Source organism: Sander lucioperca, chromosome 3, assembly GCF_008315115.2.
Source record: "Sander lucioperca isolate FBNREF2018 chromosome 3, SLUC_FBN_1.2, whole genome shotgun sequence".
Classification (NCBI taxonomy): Eukaryota; Metazoa; Chordata; class Actinopteri; order Perciformes; family Percidae; genus Sander; species Sander lucioperca.
Window position 1 is genome coordinate 40,077,799 of NC_050175.1, and position 19,611 is coordinate 40,097,409.

Here is a 19,611-nt window from a genome sequence, read left to right on the forward strand (position 1 = left end):
CACCAATTCCGAATACGATTGTATGACATTTTATGACCCCTATTGGCAAGTACCAACATTAAACTGCAGTGAGATGAGTATTTAAGGGGTCTGTGCTTGCTTCACTTTGTGAGTCTTCAGTAAAGCAATTGGCTCTGTGGACATTACTTTACTTGCAGCACAGGAGATCACCTCTCTTAAGAGTTGAACAATGTGTCCTCTACATTCATTTTTCATAGTAGACTAGCATAAAATAAGCACCCACGTAGTATAAAATGTTATTTATTTAATAGAATTTCCATCTGCCTGTCCCTTTTTTAAACAAGTACTTTTAGAGTTAATGAACACACTATCTTCAGAGCAGACCAGACGGTGAAATTAATTACATAAAATCCTTATGAGGCATAAAAGTTAATTTTACACATAAATATTGTATTGCTTAGCTGAAAGCTGGAAAATGTGTTACTTAAGGCAACAAATTAATGTCAGCATTTTTGATATGCAGTGGTGACAATATAACCTCAGGACTTAGAGTGCTCATACTTAAGCTGCCGAATAGGTAAACAAATACATTTTGCACTTGATGATAAATTGCTAATCTGATGATTTTCAAGGGTACTCCGAAAAGTTGTAACTCTCTTTTGGTTGAGTTATATCAAAAACATGAATATCTAATCTGCTCCTTAGATTGTAATGTTCAAAACTCACAGCCATTAAAAGCATTACTATTGTGCCATAGCATAATGTACAAGGAAAGAATAAAATACAGAAAATATGTATAGCTGAATATGTTAATACATTTAATGACAAACTTCCTTTGCTGGCAGAAAGGAGCACATATTGTAGGACTGGCTTTTTTTCTTTTATTCAGTGTGTTAACATGCACGCTTCTAATTAGACTGTAACCAGATTAAAGCACTGAGTTCCTGCATGGTTTCAGCGCAATTTAATTTTTGTCTCAAATCGTAGGCATCTCTCCTTGATCTGCTAGCTGCCTGCCCCCTGAATACACTGTGAAACTGGAACTGTGGAACTGCTAGCGGATCAAGGAGAGATGCCTACGATTTGAGACAAAAATGAAATTGCGCTGAAACCATGCAGGAACTCATAGTGCACCTTTTAAGGGAATACTCCAGTTATTATAACTGATAATTGAAGCTCAATTGACAAAATTGCTTGTCTATGACAAGTACTGAAGAAACAGGCTTCTACTTGATTTTTTTTGACAGGTTTTCTTGCAGACTGCAATGCCGAAGTGTGCAGAGAAAACATCAAAACACAATTTAATGTTGAAGGCTTCTGCTCACTGACACACGAAGGGTGGTAAGTTTCACTGACTCCTCTGTGTCTAATCCACCAACTGATTCTTAATACTAAAATTTCAATTTTGGAGAATTGCTGTTCAAACATGTTTTTTAAAACATGATGGTTTCTCATAATGTTAAAACTTATTTCTCTAAATAGTATCAGCTTATTTTCAAAAAATTACTTTTAGTCTTGTAATACTGTTATTTTCCTTTCTCAAAATTTTAAGTTTCAAAGTTTAGCCTATCTTTGTAATTTTACAACTTTCTTGAAAGTACTTCTTTATATCCTCTATACCTTTTTCTATCCATCTAAAAATACCCCTAATACTCATGTCACATTTGTCAATTGCTTGTGATGGGACAATATAATACAGAGAAATTGCTTTCAACTTAGCATTTCAAGCAGCAGAACTTGGGCTCTAATAATGGGTTATTGTGCTTTTGTACATCCATCAAAGCAAAAGACGGCAGCAAGATCCTAACAAGATATTTTTCTTATTTTGTGCTCAAACTTGCAGACTAATCTCAATATTTTTTCAGACCATAACCCACTTATCATGTAAACAGTTTATTTTTGGAAATCCATATACTGTGAGCCATGTGCTTATTCAAACTATTGGCATAATTTGGTTAAACACAATCATCAGGTTGTTGAGTGCATGTTAACATACTAATTATTGCCAATATAAATTTACAGAAATTTGAATATTTTAAATTCAACATTTGTTTTTAAAGATTCAGTCCCTCAAGTAAAAAAACAAAAATGAGGGTATAGTGTCAAGATGCATTTGCTGCTGTGCAATTTCTATCGCTTTTTAAAGTGAGTACATATTTGAAGCGAAGATAGTATGCATCCCGACTGCAGTTTATAAGCTTACATGGCCTCCATTCGAAGTTCACATGATTTTCATGTTGAATTGTATGGGTGCCTCGGTTGGACTGACCTCCTCTGGTTCTTCTTTACGTGGCACATATTCAACCTCTATACTTGACTTAGTATTGTCTTTCCCCCGACTCCAGAGAAATAATATTACAAGACAGAAGAGGACAACTCCGAGGAAAGAGATAAATCCCATAGTGGTTGCAATGATAAGTGTCTTTACATCAAAAGGAAATGTGACTGTGGCCCGGGTCACATTAGCACCTTCATCGCTGGGCTGGTTGGAAATGAAGGCAAATGTCTTGTTTGGCTGGTGGGGCCAATTGGGGGAATAGCTATGCACAAAAAGGTGAGCAGCTTTGGTGTCATTGCCTGCTGCATTGCTTGCAATGCACAAGTAGGTGCCGTTGTCTTGGATTTGGGCGTAACGCACCTCCAATGTGCCCTCATTAGAAACAGAAAGCCTTGACCCCACAGTTTTGGTAGTGATGTATTCCTTCTTAGGGGATAGCCACATTATCACAGGGACTGGATCACCCTCAGCTTGGCAAGCAAAATGAACCGTAGTTCCTTCATCTACATGGCTTTCTTGAACCTTATAATCCATGATCTTTGATTTCTGGCAGATGAAATAGTCAGAAGGGAGAATGTCTGGGAAGTCCTTGAACTCTTTTCCTTGAACAACCTCAGGTGAAGCACACATGGGCTGTTGTCTGTTAAAGTTGAGCCTCCACCGCCGGCGGAAGACCCAGAGCAAGCGACAGTCGCAGGCCAATGGGTTGTCATACAAAGCCAGAGTCTCCAGGTTTCCCACTGAGTGGAAAACTGACTCCTCTAGGGTGTTCAAGCTGTTGCTGGATACATTGAGTACACGGAGGTGGTTGAGTCCTCGGAAAGAGTAGGGCTCAATGGCAGCTAATCTCCCACCAGCCAAATAAAAAGCCTGGAGCTTCTGCAGATTGAACAGTTTGTTCCCTTCCACAGTATGAATGGGATTGAAAGACAGATTCAAAAACCGGAGATATCTTAGGTGACTGATGGCTTGGTAGGGGATGACAGTAAGATTACAGTTTGTGATGGACAATGATGTGAGGTTGAGTCCAAACAAGCATTTAGCGGTCATGGTATCCAGGGCAGGCATTTGAGAAATCTCCAGCACTCTGAGCCGATACAGCCTCTTAAAGGAGTAATCCTTCATGACCGTGACGTTCAGATAGCTTAATCGAAGTGACAACAGGTTATGCAAATGGCTAAGGGCATCAGTGGGCACTGAGGCAAGATTGCATCCCTCGATGTTGAGGCTTTCAAGGTTGCTGAGGCCATGAAATGATCGGGGTGAGATGAATACTAGGTCATTGTCACCAACCTCCAGAGCCCTCAGGTTGTACAGCTCCTGGAACATATAGTCGAGCAGAATGACAATTTTGTTCTCACTAATATCCAGCTGGGTGAGGTTGGTCAGGCCTGTGAACACCCCCAGCTGAATGAGCTTCAGCTGGTTGTTGCGCAAACCTAGAGTTCGAAGGTTCATAAGGTTGCTAAAAGCGCCAGGCTCAATGGATGAAATTGTGTTTTCGTTAAGTTGCAGCTCCTCCAGCTGGGGGTAATTGATGAACTCCTCGTTCCCCAGAGTTTTGAGACGGTTCTTGCTGAGGTCAAGCAGCCTTGTTTCTGTGGGTATGCCCTCAGGAAGACCTGCCAGTCTCCGTCGATGGCACACGACTGAACGCTCCTGACCGTTGCAGTCACATCGGGAGGGGCAACCGGTGGTGGAGCCAGAAAGGACGGTGCCCAGCATGAGGATCAGGATGGGCTGCCAGCATGCCACCAAGTAGCTGTGCCCTCCTGCCTCCCCAGACACCATTCTACTGCTTACCTGTGGAGAAATAGAAATAGAGTAGTTAGTAGAGTAGTTGCGTTACACAAATGGCTGCCACAATTTTGAGCAATGCCAAATCATACTCCTAACAGATAGATGGATCAAAAGAAAAGTTATGAAATTAAATGTCATTAGTTTCTTAGAAAATAAATGCAACACATATTGATTCAGTTCAGCCCTTAATCAGGGTTTTAGTTTTAATGAGTGTGAATAACTATCGTGTGTCATTAATTTTAACTGAACACAAAATAAAACCGCTTTCAGAAAGCAAAAGCTGTCTATTGACTGATGCGTTTTTCATTTGTAGACATATGTGGCTAGATATGGCTGCCCAAATGTATTATATGTAAATAACTAGAATAAATTGCATTTCTTTTAGTGTTTAATAATTGTTTTCCTGAAATGCTTTTTACATTTCATAAAATAATATCTAAAATGTCATTAAAATGCCTTTCTGTGATGAAACTGTGTTTCCTAACAAGCCATTACAGTTTGATCAGTTCTTGTTTTGAAATTCACAATTTTCTGGATAATAATTCCATTATCTGATGTAATGAGTCCTCCCACGTTTCAGGCCCTTCTTATTTTTATTTTCTGACATAACCTACAGTATAAGCTGAATACATCATAAAACCTTTGAAAAATCTATTTTCAGAACTTTTGCAAAGTCAATCTAAATGTGGCTTTTATCTGCACGGCTTTTCAAAGACATAAGCCTTTCCTTGCATAAGATTTAATTATGGTGACTTTACTCACAAGTAATGAAATCAGCCAATCAAAAGGGCTTGGTCACACAATATAACCACCCTGCTGTGCTTCTGACTTAGTATGCTGGAAACAATTACTGCCAATATCAGTGACACATTGTCTTCGCTTGTTATATCTCTAAATGGCTCCCTGAAATACTTGCAAACTTAACACATCCCATGCCACTGCTGAGCTGTTGACCTTGCATTGACATAAAGATTGCAGCCAAGCGGTGATAAATGGACAGAGGGATTGTCGGATGACTTAAAACCCCCTTTTTGATTTTGACTCAGGGGAACTTTAACAGCTAAAACCTTCAAGCTCTACTTCTCACATCAATCATGCGATTTAAGTCACATCTATATCTGTGGGGACCCACTCTTAGAAGAACATCATGCAAAGTAAGAAATTACACTGTGATTTGTTTTTTCTTTTATCTAAACAAGTAATATATCTGTATTGCTTTACAATAGGGAAATTGAATTCCACATGTTCATGAAATTATTCAACAGTGTAAAGAAATGTATCTTTAAATTCCAAAGAGGAAATTCCATTGAGAGGATAATAGTTTCTCTAGTCTCTGTCTGAATATTCATCATGTTGTCATATGTGGGAGCTGAATAGGCGCTATGTATTCCGTCTGTAACTCATTCACCACAAGTGTTTTGGTAGAGTGCTTCAAATTATCAGTGTAGTGCCTTTTAAAACCTCTTTGGCTGTCTACCACGCTTATGTAGTGTTGAAAAAATATTAGACTTGATAAGTAAAGATTAGACTGATTCTGCTTTTATTGCACCAACACAAATTAAACATCACTCCTGGTGAATTACTGTAAAGGCATGGGACCGAAGCAGCTTGGATTGTGGTCTGAGTAGTTCTAGTGGAACAGTCATTGCATCTTTTTATTTTCACTTCCTCCAGCACTGCTAATTTCAGTTGGCTGCATATGTCAGACGCGTCGGGCGTCAGTCCAGTGTGTATAGAGCATTGTAAAAAGCAGACTGTCAGAATGAAAGCTTAAGTGTCTATCGTTGGCTCCTTTGTGACATCCCAGTCTGTTGTGTCTCTCGCTAATTGCATGAATTTGCAGATGGATAGCATGTAGACTTGTCCAATGGGATGGTGAGATATTTTCCAAAGCAGACAAGCACACGTTTAACTTTGAGCCATTGTGACAGATGCTAAACCTTCTAGTGAAATGAAATATCACTAAGATACTCGATGCAGAAAATGGGTGACGGGTTTATCTGTTTGACACGTAATGTGATTTTTATCTTGTCAAGTCAGGCATATGAACGCAGATGAGGCTCACTGATGTCCTTGCTAATCGAAAAACAAGCTAATGCAAATGCGGTTGTGATTTTCTTACCGAGTAGCATGCATGATTTATGGTTCAGAGCGTAGTAAGGGCAGGGGTACTATCTGTGTAATCTGGCCTCACAGCACAGATCTGCTCAATATTTCAACACTTTGTTTGGAACTTGAGCTGAAATTCTGAAAAAAAAGATGTTGGCAAATAAGCTCTCAATTACTGGCTTTTATAAACACTGTCTTTAGTCTTTGCATGTTTAGAGTGGGGTTTAAAGTATTTCTTTCCATTCATCTTTCTGATGGTATTGTGCAGGGGAGGAATATGAGTGGACAGGTCTTTTCTCTCCTGCTCTTTTATGACTGCTTGCATTTTCTCTGTGGATCTCTCGCCCTGTCACAGTCTTCTCTCAAAAGCTTGTCGCGGCTCACCATTAGTCTCTTGTTTTAACTCTCTGCATCTCCTGTCTTATGATGCCATGTGGCTTGATGCAGGGCAAACCGAAGAGAGGTGTGCACTGCTAATGAGTCACTGAATTTCACTGGGGGAAATGGGAAGAGATTATTGAACCCTTTTTATGTACAGGAGATAGACAAATAACCTAAGTAGGTCATGCACAATTACTAAAAAGTAAGTCGTTGTTGCAAATATAAAGCTTTGTCATTATTTGCAAACCAATTAGCATTCTTTTTCAGTTCTCTATAAACTGTAGTCTACACTGTATTTCTCTACCATGTCCCTGTTAGATAGTTTCAGCTTGTGACAGCTGTCATAAATCATCAATGCAGCTTGAGTTCTGAGAGTGTTTGTCTTTGTAACTATGATTCAATTACATGTGAGTTGAGCTCCTTTTTCATAAAGGTCTCACGTTCTTTTCTTTCAGCCCTATACACGTGAGCATTAAATCTTTCGGAAACACGTGACGTGAAATAAGCTGCAATGTCTTTGTGGACAAAGTTTTTGTTCTTAGTTTACAATAGGGCTGTCAATATTGGCCAAAAATGACGTTCAAATATTGCTCCTTTTAAAAAAGAAAAAAATAACTATTTTTGCGCATTATGTCCATAACAGGCCAAACCAATACAAGATACGTAACAACTTGTATATTTATTTCAACATAAACATGTCTTTTAAAGGATCTACATAACTACACATTAGAAAATAAACAAAAGAATGTCCTATACTGTAAAACTTAAACATTTAAAGACCGTAGACCTCTCTCCCCCTCTTTCTCTAGAGTGTGCAGGAGGCAGGACATGACACGGATTAAACCGCTCTCACATTGCTGGTTCGTTATTTGCTCAGAAACAGTCTCTTGCCATTCCTTGAATTTGGCGTTGGCCCAGACAGACGTTCCAGCATCTCGTCATGTCTCTAGCTATACATTTTCCTTGGCGTCTTCGTGCAAATGACCCTTCTTTTTCACCCTTGCATGTTTGTTTCCTTATAGGTTCACGGCAGCCTCATGATTCGTTGACGGCCCTTTTTTTATACTACAGTAAGTATTACAAAACTCGATCTCTTCGAGATTCAAACATAAACAATCCATAATTTATCTTGTGCACCTCACACATGATGATGCTTTCTTGAATTTCCCCTCTGGGGATCAGTAAAGGCTTATCTTATCAATAAAGGCTCATCTTTAATTTATGTTTATGACCGATAATGAATGATTGCGCTCTCTAGACAACTTCTTGCTTCTGTTCATAACGGTCACGAACAATGTGCTCATTAGCACCTCTCTTATACATTGCTTGTTGTTGAGTGGCAAACATTTCCCAAAGAGCTTATTATTCTGTGACTGTTTTATGAAGGATGAAACAAAAAAGGAAGCTACAGCTACAAAGTAACAAGTAAATATGTATAGGGTTTAAGAGATACAATTTGCTTTCACTGGTACGTTTGTGTTCAACTGACACATTTAAAGCAAACATTTAAAAACCTTGTTTGTTGCATCACAGTGGGTCTCTTTTAGGAGACTGTTCTGCAGTATGTGATATCTAAACCGCAAACATGGTCAGTGCTTTTGGTGCATTCTTTAATTCAATTTAATCAACTCAAAAGTTTGCATCTTATATCAGGGAATTTTCTTTGTCAATCAAATGTAGGTGTTTACATCTAGCCACTAATTGATTGCGTCACATTTAGCATGGAAATATTTAGATGGAAGCCAAATCTCTAGCATATGCAGATCTAGACATGCAACCGTTTAACATACCAACATAAATTATATAACTAATATACAATGACCTGTATTAATAATTATATTACAATAAATGCTTGCTGGTTAAACATAGGCACTTCAAAGCTGCATTGCCAGCTAATCTACATCATCCAGAGGAATGAGCAGTCTGATATGAGAAACAAATCCCCCAAGGAAGCCTAAGATAAAGGGAATGCCTGCACACCTAAAAAGAAACTGCATGGCCTGATGATTCACCATGCCAGGATCAAATGCTTAGAGAAAGACAAAATGGTTCAGTGCATGGGAACTACTCCTGTTGAGATGCAGAAACACACCTGCATGGGGTCAGCAAACTCCCGATCTTTCTTTTTGTCAGCCGTATCCTCTAGGTAGCAGGGCTCTCAACCACAAAGGCATACACTTTAGCCTCAGCAGTAACTGCACAGAACATACCCACAGCCATACTTATTTTGGAAGGAGATGGTGTCGAGAGAGATTTGGAGGAGTCCGGCTAATCGTAGTGATCGCTGTGGATGACGGGCAAATTCACAGAAGCTTCTTTTTGTAGGAATGGTTGATGCAAATATGAAACTGTTAGGTAATATTTAATTACCTGTGTCAGTTTCTATGTCTCTATAATGCACAGTAAATTATCATACTGTAGTTTTCTGACAGCCTACTTCAAGACAAACCTACGCGAAACACCTCATGCCCCATAATCCAGCATACTAAGTGTTAAGACAAACGATTGTCACCAGTATTCATTGAAACCATCTTTCTGCAGTGTTTTTGCAGAATGGTTTTTCAAACAGTTTTTGAAAGCAATTATGATCACAGAATCATAATATTGTACATAACATTATAATGGCACACAAAAAGGTAGGGAGAGGAGCCGGTGATTCAGACCAATTTAACCGGAAAAATACTTGTGTAGTGAACACCAGTATTTTTCCGGTTAAATTGGTCTGAATCACCGGCTGCTTGGACATAAAAACTATCAAACTGTACAAGAATTAACCCGAATGTTAGCGTTGGTCTTGGAGAATCTTAAGGAGATGTAAAGCAGAGGTCTGCAAGTGGATCAGAAACAACCCTAAAGGGTGCTTATCCAACACATACTGAACAGATACTGAAGCTTTCATCAGCATTCATGCTGGATAGTTTTCAGTTTGACAGGTGACATTGTAGATTAATGGACTCGAAGATGCCAGGGGACGTGGAGTAGTTGATCATAGAAGCCTGTTCTCTATCTAAACATCACTGTGGTTAATGAAACTGAAAACAACAGTCTCTGTTAGGCTGTCCATTTGACTCTATCTCATAGTACCTTTACTGCACTATGACCTGTTGTAAGGAATAATGGCTGGTAGTGGTGGACGCTGGCCAAGCAGGTTGTATGCTTTTATTGTAATGTAATACTTTAAATCCCAAATCTAATAAAAACAAACTTTTAGTGCCATCACATGAAAAGCTGTTTTTCAAATTGCATATAAATAAAGAAATATTTCCTCTACATGGTATTTCTCACACTATAAGGCAACACTTAATGTGAGCTTTAAAAAGTGAGGTTAAGATTGCAGACTGTTTATGCACCCCCACAGGACCAGTGCTATGTTTAAAGGCACCCCAAGGGAGCTGGCCAATAGCAAGTCAGTAAGAATTGCATCCTTCTCAGATGTTCATCCTCTACACTACTGATCTGGAAATAACCAGCTTCAAGATCAGAAGTGCCTTCTTGTCGCCTGTGTGATCACTGAACGAGACTAATTCTCTTTGACCCTGCATCTTTTGTAGTGCAGCTAAAATAATTTGATGGATCCTTGTGTGAGACACTCACCTTATCATGACCTGATTAGTGGTAGGTCATCATTGGCTGCCACATTTTGTAAGACAACTCAAGTGCCCAGGTCAGCTGACTTCAGTGGGAAAGGGAAAGGTTACCTCCCCTTTCTCTGCTTTGCCCGCCCAGAGAATTTGGCCCGCCCATGAGAAAGAAAGGGACATTATGGCTTGCAAACGAGCGAATATATATAATATACCACTAATATAAAAGCATCCAAAAAGCAGCATGTCATAGGACCTTTAATAAAAAAAAAAAAATGACCTACTACAACTTTAACTACTACAAAACAATCAAAATGTCTACTGTGAGAAGGGCCCCTTATGAATCCATGCAACACTAGATAAAAAAAACTGTGGATCACTCCAAAAACAAGCATGAAGAGACACCCAATACCACAGTGCAAGTCACTAAAAGAAGGCCAAGAAAGGCAACGCAAGACTTACTACACTTTGATAACTTTTAGTTCTATATGTCAAAATAAAACATGTCACACAATTCTTCTCCAGTACATCATGCTTAAAAAACGTCACCTAATGTTTTCGGATATATCGCCTTCATTATGGTGGTGTGATGGACTTGCATTTAAGCTCTGATTGGTCTGTATGCTCTGCTGTGTGTGTGCATTCTCAAAGTTTAGAAAGTCATTATGCCAAAAGAGCATGTATTGTAGGCCACAAACCAACACAGAGCACATATACCCTCTGCCATACAAAGACTCTTAATCCATACATAAAAAAATGTCTAATCCTTTGTCTTTGAGAGCAATCAATAAAGTATGTTAGCATCTCAGAAACGAAAAACTGGAGTGCTATCAAAACATTGTGTTTTTAAAAGAAAAGAATTCTCTCAGCAAACAAAGTTGCTATTTGGATTCCGAAGGCTCGAGGCATGTAGAAAAATCGAAAGGGGAAATCCTAAGTAACCAGAGTTCTGAGCTGACACATATCACGCTGAAAAAGACTACTGCTGAAACGTGGGTGTCAGCCATGCTTGAATAAAAGCTTTTTACTACACTCTGAGTGCCTCATAGTCATCTGTCTTAATTGTATGTTGAATGTATGCCAATGTAATAAGCATCTGTCTTTGTATTTGACACGAATCGTCATTTTTTGGAACTGTTGACCTCAAGTTTTAGGTGGCTTGTTTCTGTACATAAGCTATTCTAAAAATAATAATTACAATGTCTCAATATGTTGAACTTTGAGTGAATGCTGGCAGGCAATTTGAATATGCTCATCCTGATTGGCTGGGGTTAGACCTTGAGTTTCATCAGAAAGCTCCAACTGTGTTCATAGATGTCTGGTAACAATGTGTAACCATTATTCATCATTCTATAGGACTTCTGTTGTGTAAGATTGAATATGAAATGTAGGTTTATCATGACATCAATTTCTTAAAATCAAGAAGATTAAGATTGTTTGGATTTGGCAATTTTAAATATGATTGATCCAACGTAAAGGTTGTTCCTTAAAAGCGCGAGATCAAGATGGGCTTGATTTCGAGAATCATAATCAGGATTTTCCCGGTTCAACTTGAGGGGTGTATTTAAGGCCCTGACACACCAACCTGACAGCTGACTGTCGGCAGAAAAGGCAGTTGGACTGATCCGTTGGCTCCCCGAGGTCCAAAAAGTGCCTTGGAACACACCGAAGCGATGCCGACTTGAGCGTACGTTCTGCACGTACGCGAGACGTAATACAAAAAAATGAAGACCGGAAATGACGAATGCGTCACGTGGGTCTGGCTTCTCCAGCTGACCGATAATGGCGGCTTGTTCGAAATACGGTCTCGTATTTTACGAAAATAGTTAACTGAAACGTGTTTCTGAAAACATTTTAAGTGAGAAATAGGCCATACAGTTGCTGAATCTGTCTTTATTTCAGATTGACAAAGGTCAGTTTAAAAAAATTTCATCAGATTTTAAGAGGCATTCGTCACTCATCCCGCTTGCCATTTCCGGGTTAGCACTCCACCAATCAGATTGGTCATTGAGTCCGACTGCCCGCCCTCCGACCCAGCAAGTCAGGTCAGCCACAATGAAGGGCGATGGCCCCTCCGACGGACGACGGCACGAAACGCACCAAACAGACTCGAGTCACCGACTTCGCCGGACTGTCCGATGGCCGATTATCGGGTTGGTGTGTCAGGGCCTTTAGAAGCATAGCGATCTTAATGATTTTTCATATCCTAACAGATGTTGAAAATGAGAAACCCCACACATAGCGACATGTATTGATAGATTCAACAGTTTTTTACCTATAGTGTGTGTGTCCCCAATATCCTCTACCCTCTCTCTCCCTACGTGATCCGCTGATCAGAGGTATGAGCAATGCTCTCCCTCAGAAGCCCGGCCCGGGTGCAACAAGACTAGACTGCGTCCTTGGCTGTCCTTGGCGTTTCCCCACATACAACAGGATATCAGATTAAAGTATTGTTAGTTTTTACCTCACACCACAGGACAATCTGGCAAAATAATCTTTAGAATCATCAAAAATCTGGGCTTTCTGACGATTGTCAGGAGGGGGGAATCAGGCCCAAAATCAGCTTGATTCTTGTGTGATGTGTACCCTGCATAAGGTGCACTAACAAAGACACACAACAATACATTAAAAACATTTCAAATTCTAAATGAGCCTTTTAAGATTGTATTGTCGAAGGGTCCTTGTATTAACAAATGAAAACAGTTCAGCAATTTATTAATTTTGAGCTAGAGACTCTGAAAGTAGATGTCAAAACAAAGCCATAGCCCTGAAATACTGAGACGTTTTTGTGGTTAATGTGTTGGACTCTGCACTTAAGGACAGTTTGCGCGACCATGTGAGAAATGGTCCAGTATTCACCTTGGTTTTAGCCCTTGTTTGGTCTTACAACTCCTGAAAAAGTGTCTTTGTTTTTTTTAGATGTTCGACCGCCTTTACCAGGCACTCAACTCTCCAAAAGATATTGGCTTCTACTCTACTATTTCACACTGGGCAGGTAGCATACAATCGGATCAGTGTGGGAGCTTTCGAGAAGCTTTTGAGCTGGGTGCAGCTGCCCACGGTTTTATGTCAGTGAAAGCCAGAGGGACAACCAGACGGGCTGGTGAACCAAAACAATTAGCTGAAAGCAGCTCAGAGCGGCAGACTGGGCTATTCATTCTCGAGATCAGCAGTACTAATAACCCTTTTACATCATCATTTGATTTAGTGTTGATACGAAGAATATTGCTTAATGGCGTTTTAATTTGCAGTCCAAGAACATTTTTATTTTACATTATGTTACATTATTTATCATATAGAGATCTAATTAAAGACGCTGAGATAGTTTCATCCTTTTAGACTCATCAACAAGAAAAGTCAGATCCATGACAAGGGATAGCTAAATGATCCTGTTCCTCATTAAAATATTGGAAAACGAGGGCCTGGAATTAACCTTGCAGTATATTTAACCTGTTATACGGTGTTACCATGCAGATCTACATCTTGGTTCATTGACAAAGTCTAACAGTAATACTAAGAGGCTCCTTTCTCCATTAACACCCACTCCTCTTGAAAGTCAAGTAGGATAAGCTGGAAATTACACAAACCGTTATCCCCTGCTCACCATCAGGGAATATAAGATGTTTTGGACTGGAATTGAAAAGAAAGGGCTAAATGCCATGCTAAAGGCAATTTTACCTCCGACAAGCCTCTTACAGCCCTTCATAGAAAACACAATAGGAGATTTTGAGAGATTTTCACACCAAAATCACCCAGGCAATAATCACTGGCGACAGTACAAATATTAAGTTGAAGGGCCTTGGCATGTTTTTACCCATACAAGGCAACCATTCATTTGAGTAGGATGTTCGAATTACTTTCTACATATTCTTCGGTTTCTTTGAAGGAACGCATCAGCTTTGGTGTTGATGTAGAAAGAAATGACATAAAGATTCCAGTGGCTTAATTACGTACTGCCCCAGTCCTTACAGTTTTTGAGAATACAGAAAGGTGATAGCCATAATTCATCAGGGTTTTTTTTTTTTTTTCGAAATGAAAGAAAACCGACCACTAGTGTCAATTACATTATTAATACACGCCAAACAAAAGGACGAGATGAACAGACAGACACATGAATGGGAAGACACGGTCTTTGCAAGACTTCCACTGTGATCAGTTCAATGTACAGTATTTTTCAGGCTCTGCTATGCTAGAGCTTGGATCCAGCGAGGAGCATTAACATGATGCAACCTTAGTCCTCCATACCAGCCCCTGACTCTCATATTTTGCATAAAGCTGTTATAATTAAAAGTAGGGCTGTGTTAACGCGTTAATCGCAATGCGATTAATTTTTTTTTTAATCGCATGCCGGTTACGATGCAGATTCAGATTTTTACTCAGAATACAACAATTAAAATATGATGCATTAGGCTAATATACATTAAACTATCCAGCATTATTAGAGTTGAAAGCTCCACTTTGAACAGTTGTGAAGTACATTTAAGTGCATTGGGCTGATAATGCCTCTTTCAATCGTCACTCATTTTCTGCCTTCTGCTTAGAAGTGGTGAATTTACAGCTCACAGCAACTTCATGATAGTCTCGGGCTTTTTGTTTGATATCCATACATTGTTGTTGGCATCATGAAAGCTATTGAGGTTTCTCTTAGTGAATTTAAGTTGGGCTTTTATTGTGAATGGTAAAGGTGGAAGAAGTGGCACTAGCGGTATGCCCTGCTGTTGTAATATAGGAGTTATCAAAAGTGTGTCTTGGTGCAGTCATTGGTTGTTCCACGTTGGTTCAGATTACTGAGCCTCCGTGTTTTGTTTCATCACCCTCGGCTACAGCAGTTACACACATTATGGTAACATTGCACACAGCTGCAAAACCAGACCCAGGGGGAGTCTGGTTGAGACGGCGGCAGCTGCCCGGTGGAAGAAAGGCTTTGTCCGGTCAGGCTCCGAGATAATGTTATCTTCTGCCTTCTGCTTAGAAGTTCTGAATTTATAGTTGACCGCAACTTGATACGATATAGCCTCTGGCTTATGTTTGGTATCTAGTGTCAGCAATGAAAAAAGTTTAGCGTAGTGGTAGCTATTTTATTGAGTTGCCTCGTGAATTTAAGTTGGGCTTTTATTGTGAAGGGTATCAGGAAGAAGTGAAGCTGTAGTTATACCCTGCCATTGAAAATATGGGAGTTAATAAAAGTGTGTCGGCCGTCTTGGATCACGGTGGTTCAGATTACGGAGCCTCTGTGTTTTATTTTATGAATACACTCGGCAGTTATCCTTAGTAGTTAGCACGTATGAGCTTGAAGGGCTAACTTGGTTTGTTTATTTTACGTGATTGTATTTGTCACCCTAAACATCCCACCAAACCCTGTTCAAAAATCTGTCAGTTTAATAAAGTGTTGCTCATGAAAAAACTGGTTGCTTGATACTTTATATGAAAAAAAGAAAGTATAGTCGGAATATTTGGTATATCCAGCAGCAAAAGTGAACTGCTGTTTATTCACACAAATGCATGTTGAAACAAAGTCCACAGTGGCTTCCCATGTTTACTTATGCTGTGCTGTGTGTGTGAGACGTCTTTGTTATTGTTCTTTTGCGCATGCAGGTCTGGTCATGCGGGTCACATGAGCCAGACAGACAGCCGGACAGACAGATTGACGGACTGAGACTCCTTCCATTTTATAGATGAAATTAGAAAGGCTGCTGCAGAGCAGCAGGTCTGTGACCTTCTGAATACATCAGTATGTCACCTCAACACTCAGCAGACACTGTGTAAACACGTGGTCTGGCAGTCTTCACCACAATCATTCTCACTATTTCCTTTTCAAGGTGGCTGTTACCCATAATGTGGCAGCATCTGGATTCCAGATGGATCTTGTTTCAGAGAATGCCTTAATCATAACACCCTAGATGTTTCCTGGCCACTTTATACATTGGTCCTTTCTGGGGCATTACACATGAACTGTTATGTGCAGAGTGCCCTGATTTTAGCTGTAAATAAAATGGGCTATAATTGGAAGAACACAAAAGGAAACATGAGAAAAATAAACCAGAAGAGACCAAAGGCTTCAGATGCAGGTGACATCATTAATTCTCTATCATCTGTTACTTACATAAGGCTTAATGAATTCAACCGAAAAAGAACATAGGAACAAAACAGTCTGCTTCCATTTAAATATAGTTATTTATGTCTCCCTTGAATTAACCCACAAATGTTGCTGATTGTAACTTCCAACATGTGATTCGTCAACTTGTCTATTATTCCATTTGAACTGGGAAGAAAACGTAAATCCTGTTGTAAGCACATTATCGTGGCTTTGATGATACCCATTTGATCCTACTGTGAGAAAATTGGCTATTGTTCAGTGTTATGTATTCCGCTATGTCACAGAATATTAAGCATATGACAGCATGGAACAAAGCACTGTGAAAAAACGAACAGCAGCGCTGCTTTGATTGTGCCTAGCTGTTTTTTGTTTGGACTGATGTTTAGAACGGGCTCCATTGGTTTTTATAGTATGTGTGTGAATTGTCCTAATTATTTTTACTACTATTATAATTGTATTACTAGTACTGGTGAAAAGATTATACACAATGTGTCAGTTGCTAGAATCGTCATATATTAGCTCACTAAGAGAACCTTTTGAGCTCATTTTCCCTGAGATGTCGGGAGTGATGTGTGTGTGTGTGTGTGTGTGTGTGTGTGTGTGTGTGTTGTGCCTATTTTTCAAGTATATAGGTAAGAACCTCTCTCTGGATCCTACAGATTCCACAAGCTTACTTTGCTTTAATATTTATAGATAATGTAAATATATTAGCATTTATTGTTGCATGCACACACCCATCTTTATATTATTGTTATTCTGGGGGCCACTGAGCTGTTGTGTGCCACATACAGGTACCTAAACAATAGGCATTTGAACTAAGAACATCTCAAAGTATGTTTGCCATTTTACCCATTAGGCTACTCATATTTGCTGCTGCCCTGTACAGTACAGGGCAAATATGAGTAGCCTAATAGCCTAGCCTGACTCTTGGGTTCCCCTCTGTGTTTTAGCTCACTGTTTTGGTTTCACAGCCTGCAACTTGACCATTTTGGTTTGGTTTCCTCGCTCTCATCAGCGTCGATTCCAGCCACAGCAGGCAGCTGTTTTCAGTAAAAAAAAAAAAAAAAAAGTCTAATCAACCCGCTGCATCTACCTGTCCGGCACCACATGGCAAATAGACGAAGTTGGTGTCTAGCTGGTGAACATAAAGTAGCATTTAGTAGCTAAAGACTCAGATATTCAGGAGTTGGTGAAGAGCAAAAACAGAGCTAAAAAGAGTGAATATTGGATTTATATTTATCGGGGCGAAAAATGATTCCAATTTAATGCTTATGATGCTGAATATGTGAATAGGTTACTTTTTGCATCAAACCTGCCACATCTTTATACAGTGATAATATGTTAGTGTTTCTTTGTTTAACTGCCTAAATCCTTTGATGCAAGTTGAATATTGTGGTAATGCAAAATGGTGTACTATTATATATGTACTGTAATGTGAATTGTACATACATAGGTCTTAATGAAACACATTACAGAACATATGAAATATGAAAATACATTTGAGTAAATGCAGGCTTGATTATTTCCACCTATCACCCACTAACAGTGAACTAGTTTTATTCACTCCTTTGTTCACCAGATGTAATCAGAAATTCCAGTCATAAACATGCCTCGCTTATTGCAGTTCGTTGAAATTGCGTTGAGTGCTTTGAAGCGACACACGTATGCACACAGTGACATGCATTAATAACCACAAAGAAAAACATTCCAATTAGCTATCACAACCTGATTACAGGACCCCAATTAAGTGCTTTGTCTAGCTCATAAAGCCTTGACGTGAGGAGCAGACCCTTCACTCAGACTGTCAGGGGTCTGTGGCTTGCAGAGGTTGTTACTGCACTGTGAAAAACAGAGAGGAAGAGTCCCCTCATCGCGGTCTGCCTGCTGGAGCATTGATTATAAAATCCCTGAAAGAGCCATGATTAAAGAAATGCAAATATAACGAGCAATAGAAAATCAAACTATGAGAGATTGATTATTTGGCCTGCATAAATACTCATTGGGCATATTTCCCCATCACCACCACTGCCACCTATTCTAACTTAACTTGTGGCAAATCAAACACCTGCATAGGACCACACATACCCACTGGAATTAGCCAACAGCAAAAAGCTGCCGAGAATGAATGAGTGTGAATGAGTAAGTGTGAGTCTAGATGAGTTTACTGGCATTTGAAGGAACACAAATGTTAATCGGGGCAGATTAGGAAGCAACGACGACCACCCTGGCAACTCACTCGGGGAGAAACACAAAACAGACACTCTGCTGCTCAGCCTCACACCTTTTTAGCTGTGTTATAAAAAGGCAGGACATAGGTGTGTTTGCATGCATCCATGCACACGCATAACATTCACAGTATATACCTGTATTTATATATACACCATGAACAAATATCTAAGCTACATTCTCTACATTCAGATGTTACACACCATATGTGTGTGTTCCAAACACAGCACAAACCCAGATTGCATAGCACATAGCAAAATGAAACCCATCTGGATGACAAAGCACAAATAAGATCTGAAGCCCTCCTCAGTGAATAATACTCCCTCTTTCCATCCCTTCCATTTGCCCACGATACACAATTTTATTCCTGACATTAATTTGCTCCCTGGCGATCCCCTGGCCCCACCACTGCACCATAATAAATCTGATCCAATGCCTCAGTGCTCAAACCTACCATAGAGACAGAGTACTTACCAGGACTGTCATGCAGAGAATTCTAATTCAGGCAGCTCCATGTTGCCAAGGAAATTCAAAATGCCTCTGAAAGCATGGAGACAGGGATGCAGGATTCAAGACAGCCTGGATTCAAATGGGAAAGAGGGATCTACACAGCGATGAGAACCCCTTGTCGGAGGGGCATTTGAGAATTGCCTTCGTCCTCTCCAGATGCGCTAAATCCGGCAGCACTGATAGGCTGACATGTAAACACACAGGCGGCTCGGCTGGCTCACACACACTCACATACATGCTGCACCTAGTAGAGACAGAGAGGGAAGAGGGAGGGGCAGCTGATGAGAGAGGTGGAAGGAGGAGCTGCAGTGTACTGGGAGAATGAGAGGCACAGAGCACAGGCTGCGAGGGGAGTTGAGAAGAAATGGAGAGAAATATTCTTTTGATTGCACTGGCAGCATCCCCCCCTCTGATTTTTGTTTACTGTAGTTTTCCTATTTATGGAAGGATTGGAATGATCTGGTTGACTGGAAAACAAGCTGCTGTGTGAGAGCGGGAGAACACTCAGTGAATGTGTGTGTGTGTGTGTTTGTGGTGAGGAGAAGAGGTTAGAGAGGAATATGAACGTGCAAATAAAGCAGGGGGATGAAGATGAGGGGAAGAAAGTGAAGGAGTTATGAAGGGGAGGAGGGAGTAATGAAACTACAGGGATATAGAGCAAATGCAAT

General features: G+C 39.9%; 1 protein-coding gene across 2 annotated transcripts; it reads right to left on the reverse strand.

The window, feature by feature from the left end:
- Positions 1-245: 245 nt before the first annotated feature.
- Positions 246-19,308, reverse strand: lingo1b (leucine rich repeat and Ig domain containing 1b). 2 transcript variants are annotated; one of them, XR_004896927.1, is made up of 3 exons: positions 18,908-19,308; positions 1,250-4,042; positions 246-897 (listed from the first exon to the last, which is right to left on the reverse strand). XR_004896927.1 is itself a non-coding variant. In XM_031290144.2 (2 exons), exons 1-2 carry the CDS (start codon positions 18,917-18,919, stop codon positions 2,183-2,185), a joined length of 1,872 nt encoding a protein of 623 aa, XP_031146004.1. In that variant the 5' UTR covers positions 18,920-19,308; the 3' UTR covers positions 1,205-2,182. The 2 variants fall into 2 exon arrangements, 1 of the variants encoding a protein (XP_031146004.1); XM_031290144.2 differs by lacking the exon at positions 246-897 and having other exon boundaries at positions 1,205-4,042.
- Between the last annotated feature and the right edge of the window lie 303 nt (positions 19,309-19,611).